Raw genomic sequence first — 19,411 nt, forward strand, 5'->3', positions numbered from 1 at the left:
TCAACCCCCAAAAAACTAATAAAGAACTAAATAAACCAAGCTACAACCCAAGAAACCCAAAACTTTTCTAAATTTATCATCTCTTTCAAAACAACAGAAAGTTTTATTATTTAATATTTTTCAGTGTTGTTATTTAACAAAGAAGGGCTTTTCCACTTTCCTCTAAAAAAATATTTTCTCCCAAACCAGTTAAAAAAAAAAAACCCTTTAAAAGTTCTCTCCCAAATTTACCCTAAACCAAAATAAACACACACCCCAAACCAGGCAGCAGCAGTTTCACTTTCCCACTGCTGCAGGAAAATGCAAGATTACCAGGAAAGCAGCAGCTGCTCCCTCACTGCCCCGATAAAAGGGGAAACAGCTCCCCCAAAAAGAGCCGGAGCTGTTTGGGCTGTGCGGGACTTCTCCGAGCCCGGGAGCTGCGGGGCCCGGAGGGAGAAGGTAGAGGATGGGGATGGGGATTGATGGGAATGGGGATGGGGAGGAGCAGCGGGGCTGGGAGTCGGGAGCAGCAGGGAGCGGGATCTTGTTGCTCTCCTGCCTCCTGTTGCCTGTGCTTTGCCACGGATCCCGAGCGGAGCCCCTTCCCTGCCGCCAGCCCGTGCCCGGCCGGGAAACGCTCCCCGCAGGCGGGGCCGACCCTGCCCGGCCCGGACACCCCCAGCCCCGCGGTGGGGCCGGATGGCTGCGCTCCCCTGCAGGCAGGAGCCGGGGGGATCATTCCTTCTCCTGCCCGTGCAGGGAGGGTGGGATTCTCCTCTCTTACACTCTAAGCATAACCACCCCGAGCGCTCGGGTCTGTAGGACAGCCCCACAAAGGCAGCAGTGTTCCCAGAGCCCCTTTCCCTGGGGCAGGGCTGCGGAAAACACTCTCGGGGGGGCTGTTCCTGTCAAACGGGGTGCAGGCATTCCCATGGCAGGTCCCGCTGCCAGCCTTGCTGCTTCCCATGTTTGCTTCCAAGGAGGAACTCGGTCCCGAGTTCTACCCTCAATGTGCTCAGTGCCTCTCTGCGGGCACTGACACAGTCCCCTATTCCTGCAGCACTGGGAAACTGTGCAGGGACTGCCAAGGGTGCCTGGATGTGGCTAGACTGGAGTTAATGATATCCGGGGCACCTCCTGGCTCCTGAGACTGAATCAGCACTGCTCCAGTGGGAGAGAATTTGGGAGGGAACAGGGCTGGGACAAGTGGCTCTGGTGGACAAGCTCCAGCAGTGACCCTGAGCCAGCCGTTCCCTTCTTGAGCAGCCGCTCTGCACTGAGGCTCTGCTGCCCAGGGAGCAGCTGAACATGTGCCCACCTAGGGCACTTGGTGCCCAAAGTCCCTGCTGTGCTCTGCTAGCTCACCCAGCTTTCCTCTGCTGTTGAACTGCCTTTGTCTTGAGCCAGCAGCTTTTCCTGTTTCTGCTGTCCCTCTCCTGTCCCCATCCTGCTGGTGGGAGCACCCCAGCTGCTGGGGGGGCTCAGTGCCTGCTGTGATCCAAGCCCAGCGCTGCTTCTCCCCCCTCTCCAGGGCCCTGAGCTTCCCCCCAGCAGCAGCTGCGTGATGTGGGCAGGGGTGGGACAGGGCCCTGCTGCCCCATTGTCAGTGCTGTTCTCCTGGCTCTGCCCCCTCCTCACCTTGGCTGCTGCCCCGAGAGCACAGATGTTCCCTGGACAGCCTCTCACCCATCAGCAGCCCCGAGTCCTTCTCCTCAGGGCTGCTCTCAATCCATTCTCTTCCCAGCTTGTGCCTGTGCCTGGAATTGCCCTGACCCAGGGACAGCACCTGCACTGGGCCTTGCTGACCTTCATGGGCTTTGCTCTGTCCCACCTCTCCAGCATGTGCAGCTTCCTTCTGGTGGGGGAACATGGATGTGGGTCCCAGGTGAAACCCTGCTCTGCTCACCTCCCCACAATGCCACGCTGGGTCCAAAATCTCTCACACTCCCAGCTCCTGGGAGGAGACCTGCGCCAGGCTGAGAGCCGACACGTGGCTCAACCAGCAAGGGGGGTACTACCCAGTGCAGCTTCTGGTGAATCACTGTAGGCTTCCAGGCAGCGCCTCGGCAGGAGTTTCAGGGATGTGGAGGAGGAAGCAAGGTGAGAAAAGAATGGTCCAGAGAAGTTTATCCCTCCAGGGAGACTCGCTGAACAAAGGACCCAGATTGAAGGGGACAGTAACATATATAGGGGGTGGAGACTAAAGGTGGATACATTACATGAACCTATGTAGAGAACTTGAGGGGTGGTACAGATATAACTGATATCCCGGCCAGCAAATAGACAATAGAATGGGGAGGAGTTTTGGCCCCTGATCCAATCATCCAGCACAGAAGGGAGAACATTCTGGAAAGGGGGGGTGGGGCTACTGGATGATGGACAGGGGCCCTGGGAGGCGTTAACAACATAAATCTGTGGGGAAGGATAGCAACAGGGGTGGAGGGGAAGTCAATCAGTGGAGAAGGTGGGGAAGCTCAGGCTGAACCATAGCCTAACTAGGGGACAAACTGGGAGATACCAACTTAATTAGAACAATTTGAATAACACACCACAACACCACAAGAGCCCTGAGGAGTCTTTGCTGCTTGGGCAATCCCCAGTGGAAGGGAAGGGTTAGCCTCCAGTGCTCCCTGCAGTGAATCTGCCATGCTCATGGGTTTCCTTCTCCTGACTGTCTGCTCTTCTCCTTTAGGATTTTGGGCCTTTCCTTCAAGCTGCTCTTCCTTGTGAGTTCTCAAGGGGTTCTCATCTTCTTCTCCACACCCACCGTGTACCCCAGGCCTGCTGCTGCTGCTGTGCTGTGTTCCCTGAGCTGGGGCCTTCAGCTGCCGGTGTCTGCTGGGAAGCCAAGGCTGGGAGCAACGGGAGCATCTGCTGTGAGGTGGGTGAGGGGAATCAGAGCCCACAGCCCTTGCACACATTGCCCAGATCTCCAGGGATTCCCAAGGGAAAGCTGCCCCCGAAGGCTCTGGAAGGGCACAGGAGCCCAGGCCAAGCCCCTGGGATCAATTCCTGTGCTGGTGACAGTGTTGTGGCCTTGGTGGGATGGAAGCTGAATGTTCAGAAGGATTTTTTTGCAAGGAATAAATCTCCCCAGTATCCAAGTGAACTGAGATTGGGACACTTCTCAAAATTGTGTGACAAGAGTCAAAACCCCCAAAGGTTAAGAGGCAAGTGCCCAGTTGAAGGTTTGCAGGCACTTTTCCGCCTGTCACCAGAGATTTTAAGCCCAGTGGCTGCGTGGTGGCTGTGGCCAGGATGGCCACCAATGGGCACTTGCCTGATGACACTCTGAAAAACACACTTCACTCTCCTGGTAAAATTTAACAGTTTAATACAGGACAAAAGCAGACAAAGACAATAAAGGAAAGATCTACAGCGAGTGCGTCTTGGCACTCAGCCAAGGGCACATCTACTAGTTTGGAAATATCCTTAACATACCATTTCTATTGCATCTGCTTTTGCATACTCATACTTTCCTCAAAACTAGTTTACATGCTCCAAGAACTGATTAGCATGGCTCCTCCTCGGGTCTGCCTTTTTAGAGCATGCATATTTCTTGGCTGTGGTTTTAGTCCATGCTTATCCTCATCTTCAGTTCTTGGGCTTTCTTCAGACAAGTGAGTACTGATAGCTGGCATATCAGTACCAGCTCTTCATCATATGTTCCTTGGATATTATCCCAACCAAGCAGACATTTGACACAGGTGTATATATATATATATATATATATATATATATATATATATATATATCAGCTACTTCTAAGTTTTAGTTAACAACAGAAAAAAACCCCTATATGTCTCTAGCAAAGTTATTTTAACACCACACATACAGAATCCATTTAATTATTTGTGAAAAGCCAATACTATAATATGCATATAAAAAAAGACCCTCTGTGCTAACCACCAACAGATGACAGAGGGCACCTCTCTGAGTTGGCTCCCAGCATCTCCAGTCTCTCCTGAAGGGCCACCAGGATGTCCCAGGCGCAGCTGTGGGCAGGGACAAGGTGGATTTTCCCCCTGCACTGGGCTGGGCCCCTGAGTGTGCCAGGAAGCAGCTCCTGGGAAGAGGCCAGAGAGGGGCAAGGGAGGGGCTGCGCTGGCAGCTGGAGCAGGAGCACAGCTCAGAGCCCCTGGGGCTGTGCCGGGCATGGGGGAGTGTGTCTGGGGAGTGTGGGGTGCCCATGGGGGGAGTGTGTGAGCGCTGCCTCCGGGTGCTGGGAGCAGCAGGCTGGGCCAGGCAGGGAGCAGGGCAGCCGTGGGCTGGGCAGAGGGTGCAGGATGCAGGCAGAACTGTTGGATGGGCAGAGGGGCTGTGCCAGTGCTCCAGGGAGCCAGGAATGGCCCCGGCTGTCTGCACTTGTGGGTTGAGGAGTTCTGCTGGGAGGATGTGGGTGATGGTGAAGGTAACACCTTGTCCAGGGCAGGTTGTCTCACAGACTGAGAGAGTCTGTGTGTGTGTGTGTGTCTCTGTGTCTGTATTTGTGTCTTTGTGTGTCTGTGCTGTCCCTGGAATACACACTCAGCTTCAGGGTTGATCCTGCAAACAGGAAAGCAACAGGCACATCCAGAGTGCAGGGAAAGAGACCCTGGTGCCATCCCAGGCCTGGCTCCAGCAGCCGGGTGGGAGCAATCCCCAGAGCCACAGCTGCTGCAGAGCCTCTGCCAGGAGCCTGGGGCCTCTGACAACACCTTAGGGAAAGTCTCTGTTCTTCCTCCACAGCCATGGCTTCACAGGAGGACACACAGGAGGGGGATGCAAAGGCCCAGCTCCTGGCAGAGGCGTTTGAGGAGGAAGGACTGGATGCTGCATACTGGCTGCCCAAAGCTTCACAGATCCTGGGTATCAAGTGCAGAGAAGCCCTGCAACATCTGGAATATAAAGACTACCTCAGATTGGAGTGTGAGGTCCAGCACCCCTGGGAGAAGAAGGCACTCCAGAAACTTCTGAACATAACAGATGGCAAAACGTGTGAGGAGACGCAAAAGCATAACTTGGAGAAGACAAAGCAGAGACAAGAAGAGGCCAAACAAGCCCTGAAGGATCTGACAGAAATGCTCAAGAGCCACAGCCACAGCCAGGATACTCTGAGGGAGAAAGCAGAGACTCTGTGGCAAGCCATGGAGATTCCCAAAGAGTTCTGGCCGCAACCAAAGAAACCCTTGGCAGATCTGCTGGAGAGCATCCAGAAGCAGCTGGAGCTGCAGGAGCTGTCAGCAGGCAGGAGGGAGAAGATCCCTGACACGGAGGTGCTGAGGCGGGCGTCGGGGGGACTGGCCCTGCAGGGCATCTACAGAACCAGCAGACCTGAAGATGTGCTGGCAAGGCGAGAGCAGCTCCTCAGGGTTCCTGAGGGCTTCCAGCTGGCCGGTCCAGTACAAGGATCGCTGCTTGAGAGGAAGGAGTTCTCCTCTTCTGCAGCAGAATCCACTTTCACCAAGTCCATGGAGCAGCTGGGGTTCAGCATGAGCGTTTCTGCCAAATCCTCATTTTGGGGGATTAATCTGGCAGCAGGTGTAGATCACAGCAGCTCCTGGCAGTCACAGGACACCCACCAGTCCCTCTCTGAGCAGAGCTACTATTGCACCACCAAGTACCAGTACATCCCTCTGGCCTCCTGCTACTTCCAAAGGCATCAGCTTCGCCTCTCGGATGCGGCTCTGCAGGAGCTGCAAGACATGGAGCAGCAGCTTTTGAGCTTCAGTTGGGAAGAAGACAACCCCATCTTGGTGAAGATGTGTGAGAGCTTCTTCAGGAGGTTTGGGTCCCACATAAACCAGGGTCCCCTCCACTTTGGGGGGATATTCTGGTGGAAGGCTTCTACAGAAGGATTCCGAGCTGAGCAGCGGGAAGAGATGAAGCGACAAACGACTGAAGCACTGAACAGCTTTGTTGGGGCCAGCTGGGGTGGCTTTGGGGCCAGTGCAGAAGGGACCCTGGATGTTTCCAAATCCAGCTCACAGGCATCTGTCCTGGGGAGAGCTGGGGAGAGTTCCCATACAGCAATTCAGCTCTACGTGGTCAACACAGGGGGCCCAGCAGACACAGCTTCCCTTCCTCAGTGGAAAACAGGGCTCGTGTCTGATAACACAACGTGGTGCGTTATCGACCGTGGCTTTGAGCTGATCCCAGTGTGGGACGTCATCCTTTACAATCACTATGGGGATTTTAAGTCTGTTGGTCAGATGAGCAGAGCCCTCAGGGCTATGTACAAAGCGCTGACGAATCTGAGTTTTGGCACCATTTTTGGAGAGGAACTGGGCAGTGCAGTGCAAGAGGCTAGAGATTTCATGGGGACTGTGAGGGCCTGGGAGGTGACAGTGGATGAAAAAAAGCTGCTCATGATGATGGGGCTAAAAGACTATCTCAATGCAAAAACCGGGAACCCCAGTGTGTGGATCAACGTGTGCCTGTCGGACAAAGCCCTGCAGGACTTCCTGGTGAACACCGTGCGCAGCTGCCAGGAGTCACCTCCAGAAAACACCACCTCTATCAAGGTAATGTTGAGGAGTCTCCTGAATCCTCATATCTACTCTGTCAAGGACTTCCCTGAGGCTTCCTTCATTATGCAGTGGGTCTTCCAGACTGAGCACCCGATTCCCAGATCTCCCAAAGTCTCTGAGCTTCAAGAGCTCATCAAAACACTGCAGCAAATGAAGGAGCACATCCATGCTGTCACCTACGCACCAGGAAGCTCTGCTTCTGATGTTCATGAGGCAAAGATAGAAGCCACCCTGACCAGCAGCCTCGCCATTTATTCCTTACTCCAGTCTCTCCAGCAACAGGGTCAGAAGGACATGGAACTGTTGGTGCTCTTGATTGTGATCAGCACAGGGTACCAGGTGGAAAGCAGCACTTTTCAGCACCTCCTTGGACACCCAGAAATTCACTACATGGCCAAGGAAATGGAAGCGGCACATGCGGAGTATGTGAACCTGAAGGAGCAAGATGCCAACAGAGCTGAGGCCTTCCTCCTGCTCATGGGTCTGACTGTGACCCCTGAATGTCAAGAGCTGTCCCCAGAGCAGAAGAGGGAGCGTTTAGTTTTCATGGAAGATCACATGAAAGGCTTGTGGTCCACACAGATAAAGAATCTCCTCCACAAGCACCGTGGAGATGAAGACTGGGAGAGGCTGGAAGGGGACTTGGACTCCTTGATCAGTGAGTGCTTGGATGACAAATGGGATGAACAGAGCATGCAGAACACACTCAGAGACCTGGAAGACACTTTTCCATCACCTGGGGCCCCCAGTCAGTCCCAGTCCAAGTCAGACAGCAGCGAATCCAAAGAAAAGGAAGCCATTGCAAACCAGCAGTTCCTCCAGTTGCTGAAACGTCTTGGACTGGAAAGTCACTATCCAAGGAAAATGGGGATAGGAGATTTCCACACCATCCGCAAGACATCTCTGCTGGACAGCCAGCCCAGCCAAGAAAAAGAACTGCCCTTTTACTTCTTGCAAAAGCTGTTAACTGTGGATTACCAGGTGAGGTACCTGACTTGCCGGGAAAGGAGCAACCCAGGCCTTGCACCTGTGCCACAAACCACAGAGCTAGAGGATCAACAATCAGACTCCTTTGAACAATTTTTTAATGATTTGGAGGGAGCCTCCCCTGACCGTGCAAGCAGGGACAGCCATGTGCACCCCATGGACCTGCAGATGGCCATTTTCCATTGTGCTGATGACTTCCTGAGACAGACCCTTGCAACCAAGCTGGCATTCTGCCAACTGGCGCTGCCTCTGCTGGTGCCCAACCCGAGCACTTCACGCATCGAGTTCCCACTCTACGCCCTCAGCCAAATCCAAAGGAGCTGGAAAGAGGCAGACAAGTCAGCAAAGCAGGCTGGAACAAAGAGTTACAGCAACAAACTCATCTTTCAGGCACAGACACCCATCGTGTCCTTCATCCGCATTGGCAGATCAGCCTCCTCTTCCAAATCCCAGCTCCTGAACGCTCTGCTGAGCAAACGCAAACACGACACTTTCTTCCACCGCCACTGCAGAGGCAGCACCAGAGAGTGTTTGCTGATGGAAGGGCTGGTGGAGATCGCCTGGTACTGCCCTGGCAGAAACCCTGATGACGCCTTTGATTGCTGCGTGGCTTTCTGTAACCTGCATGGAGACGCCAGGGATCACGGAGCACAGCTGCAGTTCCTGCAGGAGATATCTGCTGTCAACATGGCTGTTGTATCTGAGTTGGAGGACATGGACGACAGGGGGAAAAAGCTTCTGAAGGACCTGTGGCAGTCAGAAAGGCCTTTGGTTTGTCTTCTCACGGAAAAAGAGGATGTTGCAGCTGGACCAGCCAGCAAAACCATAAAAATAGGGATCAAGAACAGAAACGAAGCAGAACTGATGGACCAGCTGACCAAGACAATTGGGAGTCTCCTGGAAGGGTCTAATCCATGTTTCAGCCTGGAGGCCTGTGTGGACAAAGCTCGCCAGCATGGATTCATAGTGGATGCAGATCAACCCGCGTGTGTGACAGCCAAAGCAAAGGCAAAGGAGCTGGTGGAGCTTCTGAAGAAAGAGAAGCTGTCGGAGATCAAATCCCAGCTGCTGCCGCTCCAAGGAAAACTGTGGCACCAGTGGTGCCAAAAGGACAAAGAACTCACTCGCTTGCAGGAGAAGGGGAACAAGAGCATTGAGCATCATCGCAGCCAAATTGAACAAGAGAAGAAAGCAATAAGAAGAAAGCAACTTGAGCGAGCTTTCCCTCTCAACCCACTGATGAAATCATTCCTTGGCTTTCTCCAGGCCCAGCCAGCAGATACCAAGAAATACTTCCTGCAATGGATGAAGGTCTTTATGGATGAGCTGTCTTGTGGTCGCCTTGAAGAACTGAGGAGAGACTATCACAAGTTATGGTCTGAAATCCTGTCAAGAAAGAAAACCGAGAAAAAATCCAGTGGCAATGCTGAATTGCCGAGTGGCTTGAATGCCCTGTCTGATGAAATGAATGATTCATCCATCGGCCTGGAGCACCTGCTGCGAGAGGCAGGGCAGATTTATGAAGCTCTGCAATTAATGAATACCAAGAATGACAATTCTGAAAAACTGCCAGAAATTGCAGCAGAGCTGATGGTTTCAGGGTATCCCGTGGAGCTGATGGATGGGGATGCTTCTTACCTGCCCTTGCACTGGGTGGGAGCAATCTTTGACAGCTTAATTGAGAGGCTGGGGGACAAACGAGTGTTTGTGCTCTCCGTGCTGGGCATCCAGAGCACGGGCAAGTCCACCCTGCTGAATGCCATGTTTGGTCTGCAGTTCAACGTCAGCGCAGGGAGATGCACCCGCGGAGCCTTCATGCAGCTCATCCCAGTGGGAGAGGAGCTGCAGCAAGACTTGGGCTTTGATTTTGTGCTGGTGGTTGACACAGAGGGACTTCGTGCCATCGAGATGGCCAATAAACACTCCCTGAACCATGACAACGAGTCGGCAACCTTTGTCATTGGTGTCGGCAACTTGACTGTGATCAATATCTTTGGAGAAAATCCATCAGAAATGCAAGATGTTCTCCAGATCGCTGTGCAGGCTTTCCTGAGGATGAAGAAAGTCAATCTTTCCCCAAGCTGCCTCTTTGTCCACCAAAACGTGGGAGAAGCAACTGCCAAGGAGCAGAACATGGAAGGACAAAGGCGTTTGCAGGAAAAGCTGGATGAAATGACCCGAGTAGCTGCTCAGCAGGAATTCTGTGATGTCTCCTCTTTCAGCGATGTCATTGGCTTTGATGTCAACACCCACATTCACTACTTTGCTCACCTGTGGGAAGGAAACCCCCCAATGGCACCACCCAACCCCAAATACAGCCAGAACGTCCAGCAACTCAAGAGCAAAATCCTCCAGGCTGCCAAGAAGGAGTCGCAGCGCATTTTGAGACTCTCGAGCCTGAAAGATCGTATTGGTGACCTCTGGAATGCTTTGCTGAATGAAAACTTTGTCTTCAGCTTCAAGAATTCCCTGGAGATTGCTGTCTACAGGAGACTGGAAAGTGCCTTTAGTCAGTGGACCTGGAGGCTGAGGAATCACATCTTAGATGTACAGATGAGACTGGACAACAAAATTCGGAATGGGGACTTGCAGAATGTCACCAGAGAACACCTTGAAGGGCTGGTGCAAGAGACAAGTGATGCCATTGAGAAAGAAGTGGAAAAGTATTTCAGGGAAGACAAAGACCGTGAGGCTCTGGTCCAGTGGAAATACAGCACAGAGCTGAAGCTGAATGAATTAAAAGAGACTCTTCTCCATGAAACAAAAAAGAAATGTGAGAATCTTATTGAGCTGCAGAAGGAGCAGAGGAAACTGGATGCAAGGAAGTTGGAATATGAAGATGAGCTGCTGAGGAGGAGTCGGGAGCTGGCTGTGAGTCTGAAAGGGAAGAGCCTCAGTGAGAGAGAACTGAAGGACAACTTCACTCTTGTCTGGAACCAGTGGATTGCTGAAGTCTCCCATGATGCTCGTCCTCCAGAACGGGTGAATATTGATGCAGAAATCAATGATGTCCTTGTAGAGCACTTTAAGGAGCCGGGTATCCATGCACGGATCAGGTCATTTCCCAAAGGCAGAGGGTTTTCTTTTGATCCAGAGAAACACATCATGAGGACAAGTTATTACCGCTATTTGCCAGATTTCTGCAGCATTTCTATTGCTGATGTGATCAACTTTCAGCACATCACAGACAACATCATAGCGTCTGTGAAGGCAAACATTACTAAGAAGGAAGAGGAGAAACGTGATTACAGCCGAAATTTTATTCATGAAATACTCAATGAAGTACAGAAGGGTGTGAACTCTGTCCCCAGGAATGGAAAATGTTCTTTTAACAGAGAGTACAGCATAGATTTGTCTCTGTATCTGTGCAGAATGGCAGCAGAAAGGTTTAAAGCCATGCACGAAGCATTCCAAAAGGCAAATGACCCAGTTGAGTACCTGAGCAGCAAGAGAGAAGATTTCTTTCTTTGTTTCCAGGTTTCTTGCCAAGGAGCCACTTCTGTCTCAACTTTTGCTGTTTTCCTTTGTCTCAAGATTGAACCAGCTCTTCGCCGTGCTGTCTATGAGAGAATGGCTAAAGACATCGCTGTGGACATGGGGGACAAACTCCCAGATTTCCAGGGCAGCAGAGCCAATCTGGAAGTTTGCATCCTGAAATACCTTGCAGAACAGGAAAATTTTGAGTATTTCAAGCAGTACCTTAGGTCTCCAAAACAGTTTTTTGAGAGTTACATTGAGATACGAGTTAGGAAGCACTGTTTCGATGGAAGTAGGAGGCTGGAGATGTTTTTAGATTCTTCTCTAAATCTTCTCTATGAAAACATCCTGTCAGCTGTTTCTTTATCAACGTTGATTTTCAAAGAGAGAAAAGACAGAGAAAACAAAATCTCTCTCTGGCTGGATGAATTTTGCAGGGAACTGTCAGAGGTTATCAACTTGCCCAGAAGTGACCTGAAGGGCATTGAGCACCAGGAGGTCACAGACATTGAGTTCCTGAGCAGTGCCATGGCAGAAGCTCTGGATGACCTGAGGAAAAGGCTCATGAAAGAATTGGCTGGAGCTGACCTGAGCTCGTTTTCAAGGCAGCCTCACACCATCCTGGCGGAGCATTTTTCGGGGTGCTGGGCACAGTGTCCCTTTTGTGGGGCTGTGTGCACAAACACCATGTGGAATCATGATGGAGACCATCAGGTGATCTTCCATCGCCCACAAGCTTTGATGGGAGGCACATGGTCCACCAGATCTTTATCTGGCATTGAGTTTGACACACACGAACTGGTCATTGACATTTGTTCCAGCCTTGTTGCAAGTAATTGTAAATTCAAAAGTGATTGTGGGCAATGGATCCCCTACAAGAGATACCGGGATGCTGGACCTCCTTATTCTACTTGGAACATTCTTCCTGACTCATCCATGCAGGCGTACTGGAAATGGTTTGTGTCTCATTTCAGGACACAGCTGGAAGCCCTGTACAATGGGAAATTTGAGGGCAAAGGAGAAATCCCTGAGTCGTGGCAGAGAATTACCAAGCAGGAAGCACTGTCTGAGCTGGACATGTGTAGTCCATCTCCTCAGAAAGGAAGTAACACAAGGTTTTCGCAAATTAAAACAGCTTTGTTCGAGGTTCTCACCAAAATAAACTTACAATATGATGCTCTCATGCATTGTGGAAATTATAGTTTCCAATTCCTCCCAAATTTCATGAGATAAGGCACATTACTTCAGGCTTTCCTCATTAACTCATTCCTTCGTGATAAAGCCAGAATCCACTTGAGTGTTTGCTATAAACATTTCCCAGGGCTTTGTCCTAGAGCCAAATCAAATGCCCTCCTGGAGGCAATCGGCCTCAAGGCTAAGCCTGAGCCCAAGGTCCAGGGATGGGGCAAGGGCAGCAGTCAAAGCACTCCTTGGATCAGCTGCTGTGAGACAAGAAGGGACAGTGCCCCCAAGGCAGTTTTCCTGCAGCAAGGAGCTGTCCTGCTCGGAGAAAGGCCTGCAGGACCTGAGGCCAGCTCCACGCTGGCTGCAAGCTGGGCTGCTTGGCTTTTGGGAGTCATCCTTCTCTCGCTCATTGCAGCCTCCTGGATCAACTGAGGCCGTTCCCCCAGCAGGAGCTGTTGTGCCTGCGGGCTCAGGAAAGCAGTGACCTCATCTCCCCGGGGCCCAGGCAGTGTTTTCATTCCCTGCCTCGGGGGTGCTGTGTCTCTGTCCAGGGCAGCTGCTCCTGCTCAGGTGCCTGGGGCTGCTGCCCTTCCCTGCAGCCCTCAGCCCCAGCAGGAGCTGCTCCTGCCCTTGGCCTCACTGCTGAGCAAAAGCCTTTGGAATGCCGCATGTGGAGAATGCTGTCTGCCAGCACCTTCTGCAGCAGCCCTTGGGCAGTGCTGGTGCTGTCCAGGCAGGCTGGTGGCACTGGAGCGGTGCTCTGGAGAAGGTGGCACCAGCTGGCTCTGCCCCAGGGAGCTGTGGGGGCTTTTGCTGTGCAGGTGCTGCAACCCCGCTGGCAATGGGAGGGCCAAGCCCTCCTGGAGAGCTGCTGAAGGGCTGCTTCAGCCTTATCCCCAGCAGGCTCTATGTGAAAAATGCATATTTTATGATTGACTCTTCTCAAATACTAAAATGAATAATATATGTGTTTTATTGGAAATTTATGTTGTATTAATCTCTTTTAAGTAGCGTGGTAAGTATAGTTTTTAGTTTATAGCATAATATAAAATAGGAACTATGCGATGGAAGATACTTTTCTAACTTGCTCAAGGAATGGATAAGATAATGAAGAAATTCTTTGCACAGAGATAACAGCAGCAAGACACCAAAAATCCCAAGAGAAGAATTATTGCCTCTTTATTTGGAAGAACGAGACTTTGAGGGACCAAGGCGATTGATTTGCAAGATGAGTGGGGGAGTTGACAATAACCAGAAAACACCCTTTTTCTGAAAAGGCTTTTTGCATAATGTACGAGATCTATGAATATGCTACAGGCTATTGCTTTTAAGGATTAATTCTTTGTTAGCGAGGTGTGCTTTTACTTGGCAGAAAGTGTAAAAGGCACCTAGACATCTGTAACTCTTTCCTTTTTATTCTCTTCAATTGTCCTATTCTGATTGTCCAAATTCTTATTGTTCTAATTTTTATTACTATTTTAATTATATTTTGTCACTGCTAAACTTTGAAAATTTTAAAACAAGTGATTGGTATTTTTCACACTCTGCTACTAAAGGAGTTGATTTGGACTGCTCTGTGTCTCCTTTGTGTTCAGGGGAGGCACAGCTGGGGGTGACTCGAGCTCTGTGTGCTGCAGACAGGCAGGGGACAGGGGTGTGAAGAATACATATTATATTTACTGGCTTTTTACAAATATTAAAATGAATACTATATTGCGGTGGTCTTCAGGGCAGTCAGGACTTGGTGAAGCGAAGGAGAGATCTTGACTCCATTTCAGAAGGCTGGTTTATTATATTATGATACATATTACATTAAAAAGACCCCACTATAACTATACTACAAAGAACAGAGAGAAAGATTCATCAGAAGGCGAGACAGGAATAGAAAGGAATGAATAACAAAGTTCTGTGACTCCTAGAGAGTCCGAGAGCTGCTGCCTCCTCGATTGGCCACCAAGTAGAAACATCCCACATTGACTAATCGAGAAAGCACCTGCTGCATTCCACAGTAGCAGATAACAAATTGTTTGCACTTGAAGCTGAGGCCCTCTCAGCGTCTCAGGAGAAGAAAATCCTAGCAAAGGGATTTTCACAAAATATCACAACCACAGATATTAGGAAAAAGTTTTTCACTGAAAGAATCATAAAGTTCTGGAATGGCCTATCTGGGGTGGTGGTAGAGTCACCATCACTGGATGTGTTTAAAATAAGACTGGATGTGGCACTGAATGCCATGGTTTAGTTAAAGTGTTAGGGCATGGGTTGGACTCTATGATCTTTGAGGTCTCTTCCAACCTAGTCATTCTATGAATTCTGTAAATTCTCTGAAAATCCACAGGAGCAAGACCTGAATCTACACCCAGCTGTTTTAGAGGACATTCAAAATGCTGCCCAGAATGCCTTATCCTAAATACCTGATGATACCACCCCACAACAAAGTTTCACTGACATTCGTCAGAGCACTGATGAAACATTTATCAAATTCATAGACAGACTAAAAGACACTATTAATAAGCAGGTCAATTGCCCAAGGGATAGAGAAGAGCTGCTCAGTAAATTGGCAGTGTCCAACACAAATGAGGAACGCAAGAAAATTATAAGAGCACTCCCTCCAGACCCTGAACGCACTATTCAGCAAATGGTGGAAGCTTGTACCTGTCTCACAACTTCAGAATATATGGTAGCCATGGCAGTCAGCAAAGGAGTAGCTGAAGCCTTTGTGGCACAAAATAAACAAGTTATCAGATGCTATAAGTGTCATGAACTAGGTCACCTCAAGGTGGAATGTGATAAAGACTTATTACAGAAACACCCCTCCACTGGTTATCCCTCCACTGCATGCCTAGACTGGAAAGAGCATTTTAAACACTGTCCAAAGTTTCAATACCACCAGCAGGTTCAGCAACATCCATCCTACCAGAAACACCAGGGAAACTTCCAGCAGAGCACAGGGCAGCCCTGCATGATGACACCAAATGCCAGGCCGTTCTGTCCCTCCTTCCCCACCATCCCGGAAAGTCAAGGCACCAAGAGACCATGTGTGATGACAAGAAAGAGCTCCGACTCTCCATGATCCACCAATATTTCCAGGCAGGTAATGCTGCTCGCTGGGTTACAGGGTGTCCCCAGCCGGGCTGCATTAGAACCGGATAGCCCAGTCCTGTTCCGAACTGCCTGTCCGAGTTCCCAAGCAGCTCCCAGCCACGGGCTACCTTAGCAAGCTTCAGTGATATCAGCTCTTTAGTGATTATCAGCTCGTTTGTGATTTCAGCTCTTAGGTTGCTAGGTGCCACAGGCAGACGCAAGGCGAGAGAGGAGAAAAGCCATTTGAGGTTGCACAGAGAAGTCTTTATTGCTCTTCTGCGAAAGTTCTCAGTGACAGCTCTTCTGCCAAACTGGGCAGAAGTAGGGGTTTATATAGGGTACAGGGGGATTGGAAATTGTCCAGTCGTAAGGGTTAAAGGAAAGTGACCTATAGTCTTACAGAGAGATAAGCAAGGGTCCAAAGGCGGAAGAGAGGGGCTTCTAAGGTCTAGTCATCATGACTTGGCATTTCCTATCTTAGGCTGCTGAACGCCAGGGAGGCCTTGCAAGCCCTGGGCCTGCTACAGGCAGAGACACAACAAATGCTTGTAAGCACCCTTTCCATCCAGTTTGATAATGAGGTGATCTACCAAATTCTAACTGGTAAATTTAGACCTTCTGACGGACCAAGGGACATTTTAATCACAGGGGACTGTAAGAGACAGTTCAAAGTTTCCCTCAATTGCCTCATGACCGTTGCAAGGACAGAGATTAAGACCCTGAAGACCCCAACTGGAGTTCTGGACTGGTAGAGGTGGATGCTCGCCAAGTGATTGTTTGCAGGTCTGTTTGCAGAGCCACCACGGTACACTGCTTTGAGCAGGGACTGGCAAGGAGTGGCGTGCTCTATACACTTATACCTGCTTCATGACCCCTGCTCATCACATTAGCCCATTAATTTCCCCACCCCTTGGCCAAATGAACTTTCTGAGGTAACTCTGGTGATCCCCCCCATGAAAGATCCGTCATCTGCCTCACGACCGCTGTCAAGGACGGAGATTGAAGCCCCCTCCCAAGGACTGAGACTGAGACCCCCTAGAGTTTTGACACAGGGGCACTGGGCTGACTGAAGTGGGATGTCTGCCAAGTGTTGCCTGCAGGTGTCTTCGCTGGACCAAGACTGGTTTCCCATAGAAACCAATCCTAGAAACAGTGGGCCCTGCTCACTGCTGAGATTGATTTGTCCTGTTTCAGAACATGAACATGTCTGTACTCATTTTATTTTCCACTGTCCTTTACCTGTTCCCCCTTCGGCATATGACTTTAATAGACACCTGATTCAACCAAAGACTTGGAGATTCACCCCAATGTGACAAGACGGATCTATTGGCTGGACCACGAGGATTTCCTCTCTCCGTTGGTAGCTATACCCCCTTCCATCTTTTTCTCTCTCTTTCTATCCTATATCTCCTTTCTAATCCTTCTATTGCATTTGCTGTGGGCACTAAATAAAAGGTGCATTTGTTTTGATTCATACTGAAATCCCCTTCTGCGTTGGTTTTGCACTCTGAGATCAGGTAACAAACCATCACCACTCCCTCTTGTACTAGCAGATCATGACAGGGACTCTATTAACGGACCAGACAGTTCACAAGTACTTCCAGAAGTCCAAACTGTGGGACCAAGGGATGAAATTACTGTGACTGCCACATGTAGACACCCACCTTGGTTTTGGCCTAGGGCACACTCATCAACCAAGCTTCCCTTATACTCACCTGGACTGACATCTTGTTGGAAAGCCCTATGGTTTTTTTGGGCAGAGATTGTGGGCCAAGACAAACCTCTTATAGAGTGTGGCTTGCTTAACAAATGAGACAAAGTTTATCTTCCAGGAGTAGCAGATGCTGGAGCAGACTTGACCATGACTGTCCACTCTGAGTCGCCAGAAGGCTGGGAACTTGTGCCAGCCAATGGAGTCATCTCTGGGATTGGAGGAGCTGCCACCTCTATGTGGAGCAAACAGCCAATCTTTATTGAAGGACCTGGGGGTCAGGTAGCCACAGTAAGACCTTTCGTGGTAAGGGCACCTATCACCTCCTGGGGCAGGGACCTATTGTCTCAATGGGAAACAAGGCTAGAAATTCCCTCATCACCACAGGATTTCTAGCTAGGGCCACTGTGGAGCACCCTACCACACCGCTCACATGGAAAACTAATGAACCGGAATGGGTTGATCAGTGGCCCCTTTCAGAAGTAAAGTTAAAGGCACTCAAATTCCCTAGTGCAGGAGCAGTTTTCTAAGGGCCACATAATACCATCCACTAGCCCTTGGACCACCCCTGTCTTTGCAATTCATAAACCAGGCAAAGAGAAGTGGAGGCTCCTACAAAACCTCAGGAAGGTCAATGAGGTCATTGAAGACATAAGCCCTCTGCAGCCCGGCCTTACCTTCACCCTCAATGCTCCCCCAAGATTGGAAACTGGCAGTCATTGATACCAGAGATTGCTTTTTTAACATCCTGCCCCATTCCAGAGATACCCCAAGGTTTGAATTTCCTGTGCCATCAATTAATAGACAAACCCATCTAAAAAGGTGTCAATGGGAAGTTCTTCCTTAAAGGGATGAAAAATTTGCCAGCTATCCGCCAAATGTTTGTTACCCACATTCTCTTACCCATTTGAGAAAAATTCCCTGATGCCACAATTTTTCACTATATGGATGATATTTTAGTATGCACTGAGACTGACTATTACTTGGAGATTGTTCTCAAAAAACTGTTCAAGCCATTGAAGGAACAGGTTTTGGAATTGCTACAGAGAAGATTTGGCGCATCTGCCCCTGGACCTACCTTGGACTCTGAATCGGTGAAAGGAGCATTGTACCCCAGCAGCTCACCATCAAGGACAAACCAAGAACATTGGGGGACCTACATCAGCTATGTGGGAGCATGAACTGGGTTTGTCCACTGCTAGGGATCACAACAGAGGACCTTGCACCCCTTTTCAACCTCCTGAGAGGCTCCGCTGACCTCAACTCACCACGAACAATCACACCAGAAGCCCAGGTAGTGATCCAAAAGGTATCAGAGGCAATGTCCACAAGACAAGCCCACCATGTTGATCCTACCCTGCCTTTGCAATCTGCCATCTTGGGAAAGTCTCTCAAGTTTCATGGGGTCATTTTCTAGTGGGACCCCACTCTGAAGGATCAGCCTCTAATCATAGTGTGTGTTCCCATCATACCAACCACATAAGACTATCACTACACCACAAGAGCTGATGGCTCAGCTCATTATAAAAGCCAGATCATGCCTCAAAACCCTAGCAGGGTATGAGTTCACATGCGTTTACCTTCCATTGACATCAAGTGATCTGGAAGCTTTCCTCCAGACCAATGAACACCTACAGTTTGCTCATGACAGCTACCCAGGTCAAATCTCTATTCACCTACTATTACTGCAAGGGCGACTCCAACGAAGGGGAGAGAATGGTGCATCTGACTCCATCTTATCAGAAGGCTAATTAATTACTTTATTATACTATACTATATACATTTCATCTAAACTGAATCTGCCAAGCGCTCACTCTGCACACAACTGCACAGAACTGCGCTCATGTCCTGACTCTCCCGTGACTGTCAGCAGACAGTCCGGACACACTCACTCTCTCGGCCTTAATAGGCCAAGGAAACAAAACATCCTCACTTTGGGTAAACAATCTCCATATTGCATTCTACTTTGGCACAACACAGACTCAGCAAGTAAGATAAGAATTGTGTTTTCCCTTTCTCTGAGGTTCAGAGAATGTGAATCTCAGAAATATTCTTGGGAAGAATTGTGCCTTATTTTTCTTTATGAAGAGAATGTGGCAACACCTTACCCCTCTTATTATTAAAAAAAAGGAGCTGCGTTTGTAATTCTTCTGCTGGGTCCTTGCAGAAGAGAGAACAAACACATCTCGAACGGTTTAACCGTGGCCAATCGAAACCTTAATCAAGTGCTGGTGTAGGATGATCAAGCAGATTCTTTACCTGTAGAATATGTCTGTAGAGATACTTCTATTATCTCACTAACCCAAGGTTTACAATATCAGAAACCCAAACCACCATGCAAAGAATGTTAATTGTTTCAAGTCCAAACAGCTGAGTTTCAGGAGAAGGTCTATTCTGGAGATGTTGTTTTTTGACACCCCTGGAGGTCCTTCCCAGTTCTGAAACAGACCTGCAGAATCCTGAAACAGAAAACTGC

The 19,411-nt window shown here is 49.6% G+C and overlaps 1 protein-coding gene across 4 annotated transcripts in view; it reads left to right on the top strand.

The window, feature by feature from the left end:
• The first annotated feature begins 274 nt into the window (after positions 1-274).
• The window catches only part of LOC119699068 (interferon-induced very large GTPase 1-like), an 80,718-nt gene continuing 61,581 nt past the window's right edge, over positions 275-19,411 (top strand). The window contains exons 1-3 of one of the 4 annotated variants that reach the window (XM_038132067.1): positions 275-441; positions 2,762-2,863; positions 4,711-12,342. In XM_038132067.1, coding sequence (XP_037987995.1) covers positions 4,713-12,188 — 7,476 coding nt within the window. In that variant the 5' untranslated portion in view covers positions 275-441; positions 2,762-2,863; positions 4,711-4,712 and the 3' untranslated portion in view covers positions 12,189-12,342. Of the gene's footprint in view, positions 442-2,674; positions 2,864-4,710; positions 12,343-19,411 lie in introns of those variants that run through there. The other 3 variants (XM_038132066.1, XM_038132068.1, XM_038132070.1) reach the window with 3 other exon arrangements.

Source organism: Motacilla alba, chromosome 3 (genome assembly GCF_015832195.1).
Source record: "Motacilla alba alba isolate MOTALB_02 chromosome 3, Motacilla_alba_V1.0_pri, whole genome shotgun sequence".
Taxonomy (NCBI): domain Eukaryota; kingdom Metazoa; phylum Chordata; class Aves; order Passeriformes; family Motacillidae; genus Motacilla; species Motacilla alba.